At 53.5% G+C, this 5,470-nt stretch overlaps 1 protein-coding gene across 1 annotated transcript in view; it reads right to left on the bottom strand.

Annotated features, from left to right (window-relative positions):
- The window catches only part of Fam78b (family with sequence similarity 78 member B), a 79,200-nt gene extending 77,004 nt beyond the window's left edge, over window positions 1-2,196 (bottom strand). Inside the window, exon 1 of the mRNA XM_028761079.1 lies at window positions 1,422-2,196. Coding sequence (XP_028616912.1) covers window positions 1,422-1,684 — 263 coding nt within the window. The 5' untranslated portion in view covers window positions 1,685-2,196. The remainder of the gene's footprint in view (window positions 1-1,421) is intronic.
- Window positions 2,197-5,470: the final 3,274 nt, after the last annotated feature.

Here is a 5,470-nt window from a genome sequence, read left to right as displayed (position 1 = left end):
CTCTCTCTCTCTCTCTCTCTCTCTCTCTCTCTCTCTCTCCCTGAGCTTTTATGCTTAAAGAGCAAAGTGCAAACTCTGAGAGGAAAAGGAAACAAAACAATCTGTCAAAATTCCTCTTAGCACCTATGACTAGTGTTAACTTACATGTTCCCAGAGTGCAAGAAAAAAGCCCAAGAACTGCTGCTAAAAAGATGGTTTGACCTTTTAAACTGAGAACTCCCCCATCTCATACCCATATTAAATAGGTAAACCTTGGGAGTGCCACAGTTTTAGATTAAAGAAATGAAATGAGGTTGAATTTCCAGAAAAGGAGTTTCCCTATAGGCTACAAGCTAATTAGGGTGTTCAACTGACACTGTAATAGTAAGTAGAATGCAGGCCCCAAATCTCCTAGCCAAACGTAGTGGCCAAGTGCTCGGAGTCTAGTTCCGAAAAGGGGCGGGAGGGCAGATGACAATTTAGTAGATAAAGTCCAGAACGTGACCTCTCTAAGCCTGTGTGGTTCCAGAGCAGGATGTCCGCCCCTGGCGGTGGCAGAGCCCTGGCGATCTAGGTGCACCGCAGCTGCCAAATCCTCGGCGCGCACTAACCGGCGCTGCTGAAGGAAGTTGGAGAGCTCCCAGCCAGCCGACTGGATAGGCGGTGGGCGCCTGGGAATCCCTTCCAGCGCCGCAATTAGGAAAGTTTTGAAAAGTAAAGACCCCAGACAGATGAAGGGACTCATCCTTTCTTTGAACCTAAGAAACACCTCGTGCTACACTAGGCGGCTGCTAGCACAAGGCCACCAGTTCCTCTTGGCCCGGGAGCATCCTGTGCCTTCCAGCTCCCCACCGCCCCAGAACTGGTCCCGGGGGCGCATAGCTAGAGGGGCATTCTGCTCAGCTGGAGGTTCCGGGCAGAGAGATGCCCTTAGGCTCACTGGCCTGGGAGGACGATGGCAGAACCTCTAACTCCTATTCCTACACCCTGGACCTTCTCTTCCAAGCCAGCTTGATTTTCTCCAAAAGACGCACGACACTGCCCATGCGCCCCCGGCACTCCACTTCTCTCCCCAAACTTCCCGGGGAGACCCACAAATAAGGACTGCGCCCCCAAACTCTCACGACAATCGCCAATCATCCCATCTTTGCCTCTTGAACCCTCCCAGTCGCGTTCTTCCTGCCCCTCACTATTCTCCTCGCCTCTCTGAGGAAGTCAGAAGCAAAGCACGAGAAAATGCCTTCGCCAGGAGCCTCCCGTCACCCGCCCTGTCACTGAAACAAAAGCGCAGGGAGGAGGGAGGTGGGTGGGGAGGCAGGAGGAAGGTTCGGAAAGAGATGGGGGCAACGGTAAGAAGGGGTTGGGGAGGGGGATCGGAATGGAGAGTGGAGAAAGGGGCCAGGAACCCGCTCCCGCGCCGCGTGGCGTGACCGGTCGCTTACATGCCCAGGTCGCTGTAGGTGTTGAAGAACTCCATCTGGTTGCATGCCTGGATCCAGCCCACCACCCAGGTCTCGTGGCGGGGGATGGGGGGCATGACCACACGGGCTGAAGCTTTGAAGTAAGGGGTCTTGTAGCGCAGGACGATGGGCGAGGTCTCCTCGATGCGCGTGGGGCACTGGTCGATGGTGGCGCACACATCGTACACCACGATGTTCTCGCGCCGGATCCGCGCCTTGCAGGTGATGCTTTGGATACAGCCCATCCTGCCGCCCGGCGCCGGCGCGGCGCGGCGTGGGGCAGCGCGGGGGCCCAGCGCGGGCAGCCGCGGGCGCCCGTCACGCCGGCATGGCGACGCGCCGCACGCTCCCGGTCCAGCTCAGCTAGCGCCTAAGAGCGAGGAGCCGCCGCCGCGGGGCATCCTCCGGGGAAGCCCCCTCCCCTTTCCGCGCGCTGGGTCGCGGCTGCCCCGACGCCCGCCCACGCCCGCCTCCTCGCTCCAGCAAGGGCGCGCGGAGCGTGCGCTCCTAGGAGGCGGCGGGCGCTCTCGCCGGCTCCCGCGCCCCGGCGGAGGGCAGGGAGGGGAGCGGCGCTGCGAGGAGTGGTGCCCACCCCGGGCCGGAGCCCCCCGCCCTTCGCCGGAGAGGAGGAGGCGGTGGCGGCGGCATGGAGCTGCGGGAGGGTGGCGGCAGCAGCGCCCGGTCTGTCTGTTTCCGCGGCGGCAGCAGCAGCAGCCGCCGCCGCCGCCGCCGCTGCATGAACCTCTGCACCGCGGCTGCCCCCCGCGTGCAGCGCACCCAGCGGCGGGCGAGCGGGCGGCCCGAGCGGCAGGCGGAGGCAGGCGGCGGCGGCGGAGACCGCGCTCCCTCCCGCCCCGCCCTGGAGCCGGACAGCGCCCACACTCCTCCGTCCGGCTGCGGGGGCGTGTGGGGACCGCCAGGGGACCGTAGCCCCGGGCAGAGAGCCCAGCGGGCTAGGGCTTCGGGGGACATGCTCCGCGGAAGAGACTGGCTGTACGCCATGAGTTTGTCCCTCTTCGGCTGCCGTCCGGGGGGGGGGGGTAGTGTGCAAGGGTGGGGGTGTTTAAAGGGCCGCTAGCTCTCGGGCGGGGCCCGGCACGTGGGGTTGGGCGGGGCCGGGACCCCGGTAGGTGGCGCCCCGCGGGTGATAGTGGGGTGCAGAAGCGGGACCCTGCTTATTGGGATGGGTGGGGCCGGGAGGGCGCGGCACAGCTCAGAGTATAGAGGGAACTACAGTGGGGCACGGGGCGCGGGAGGAGAGATGTTTGAGGCAGCCGAGGGGTTGTTGAATCAGCTTTATCTGAGATGTATCCTTATTTGTGATATAGTTTGTTAGAGTTGGGTGTGATCTGGTATCCTACCCTGAGAAAGGCTGAAGTGTGAGCTCCAGCCTCAGGAGATGTACTACCTCTTTCACTGGCCCGCATTTTCCTCTAGTCTAGTAGAAGCTTCCCCCCCCCCCCCAACACACACACAGTATTGAGAGTGATACCTGAGAAATCCCGTTGGAGGCTGACACCTGACACGAAATCATCCCAACTGCCAGTGTTAGTAGAGGCAGGAGCTCAGCCTACTCATGTCCTGCTTTCATAGAACCCCTCCACAACCTCTGAAAATATCCGTATCAGAACAACACACAGTGGGGGATTGAAGCTCCTTGGGAAACACTGCCCTTTGAATGTCTTGCATCCTTAGACAAGCTGTACTTAGTGGAATCATCTAGCTAGACCAGAACGCTTAGCTACCCTCCCAATGTTACCTAAGGCCTGTTACTTACAAGCAGAAGTGTAGGACTTTATGGAACCCAGGAGGATTAGAGTAACCACTTGATCCTACAAAGTCAAAGCGCCAATTTGGAGAAAACCATCCACGCTGTAGAAAGCTGGGGATCTTGGGGATCTTTTCTTGTCTTTGCTTCTTCGGAAGGTTCTTAGTGACCAGCACATAGTCATTTCCTACCAGTTATGTCAGGGTGAAACCTTGATGGAAGAACTGCCTGTCTATGCTCTCCCAATGGAAGCTGATGCCACAGATGAGCTGCACATTCCATTCTGTGTATCTGCCGTGTGTGCGTGTGTGCATGTGTGCGTGTGTGCACGTGTGTGTGTGTTATTGTGATCTTGGGTGTCAAATAGGAAGAATATATGCAGATAATTTTTTATTACACATCTTTTCACATAGTTCAGAGCCAGCAGCTTCTTTTAGCTTTTTCCCCTCACAATCATTGAGCATTTGCTGGATCTGGTACTCAAATGTGAACTCCTCTAACAGGCTGCAGAAGGCTGCTGGGGTTAGTCTTTAGTTAGGACAGATGAATTGCTAAAGTTCTAAAACGCACTTCTAAAAGCAGCCTTCATCCTTGTCTTACCTTTTCTGACATGTTGGGCTCACTTTATAGTTCACCAAAAAAAAAAAAAAATCGATCTCCTTCTTTGATACCATGGCTCATTTTATGATGTAGCTGTAGGCCTCCAACACTGGTCCTTTTGTTCACTTCCTGGTGGCCTGGCAGAAGCCAAGTATTGTGCTAGGTACTAGCAACTCAGAGTTGAACCAATGCTCATGATTCACTTGAGGAGATAAGTCTATTAACAAGTTGTTGCAGTCAACAGTGATACTGCTGTAATAGAAACTTAAGTCCAGTGCCATGGGAGGCCAGACAGGAGAGCCACTGAGGTTTACACTGATGGCTCCACTGATACAGTGACGTTTGAATTCGATCCTGAGGACTGATTGAGACTGGCCAAGAAGAGAGGCGTGTGAGGATGAGAAGGAGATGAGTTTGTGAAGAGTGAAATGCGTAGGGACATGAAAGAGCTTGGGCACACTCAGGGAAAACCAGTCGGCAGTCAAAGAGTTTCTCAACGTTCTATGTGGGCCGTGGGCTTCAAATCTCTGTCCCCAAACCAGTCGTTGATCTTCAGAGGAAGCCAAGGCAGGCAAGTTTCACAGTTTGAGGGGGTGGGGAATGGCTCTCATCAATGTGGAGACTAGAAATAGGCAAGATTTCAGGGTCCGTGATTGACAGGTGTTTGGCCTTGAGTTAGAGTAGAGCTGTGGGGCTCCAGAGGCCTGACTGTATCTGCGAGTCATTAGGAGGTAAATTTGATCACTCGGTGATTGATTACTTTCAGATGAAGGTTGGGGCCAACTATTGAGTTTTCCAGCTTTGGTGATCAAATACACGTGGTCAGAAGAAGGCAAAAGTAGGAACATGCTGAGATTGGGAGTCAAATCATGTTCAGTTGGAGATGCTCAAGAGATGGTTTGGGGGAGGAAGCCAGAGTGTGAGTTTCAGTAGTTATTGTCTTCTAGGAAGATGGTCTAAAGAAAAACATGCAGCGGAGAATTAGGTTATCTTTCTCATTTGAATAATTTGCCAGTCTGCAGTTGTGTGGATAAAAATCTCCATTGTCTTCTGGTAGTACAAGCCAAGCTGTCATACATGGGAAGGGCACGTTAGCTGTCTCCAACCTGTAGAAAAAATGTGTAAGGGAGAATGTGTTTTATTTTCAAAACTTAAAAGACTTTGTTGTATCTAGTAAAGTATCAATAAAACATATTATCTGCAGACTTTGATCAATGACTCTCTTGACGCGTTCACCCACGACCTTGGTGAATCTCTAGAATCATGAACGTCACCATGGCAACTTCAACCATAAAATATAGTAAACTATAGTCATAAAATGTAAGGGATCCTTTCAGACTTAATGGATCTTAAATAAACAGGGGACTATGTTAACTTCTAAAGGTATTTACATAAAATTTGCAATTAAAATACACTTACTTTATTCCAGTGCATTGTTACCTTATCAACTGTATTATCACCGGAGTCCTCAAGAAAAAAAAAAGTCAGTGTGAGACTCACTGTGTAAATGTCGATCAGAAGAGTGAGCTAAGCTGTGTGGAGACACAAGTGTGTGGTCCACACGCTGGATATATGGCTGGACATATGGCTGGACATATGGCTGGACATATGGCTGGATATATGGCTGGATATATGGCTGGATATATGGCTGGATATATGGCTG

Source organism: Grammomys surdaster, unplaced genomic scaffold (assembly GCF_004785775.1).
Source record: "Grammomys surdaster isolate TR1022 unplaced genomic scaffold, NIH_TR_1.0 130, whole genome shotgun sequence".
NCBI lineage: Eukaryota > Metazoa > Chordata > Mammalia > Rodentia > Muridae > Grammomys > Grammomys surdaster.
The sequence above is the reverse complement of the archived record's forward strand: the minus strand, read 5'-3'. Positions and strand labels throughout refer to the sequence as shown.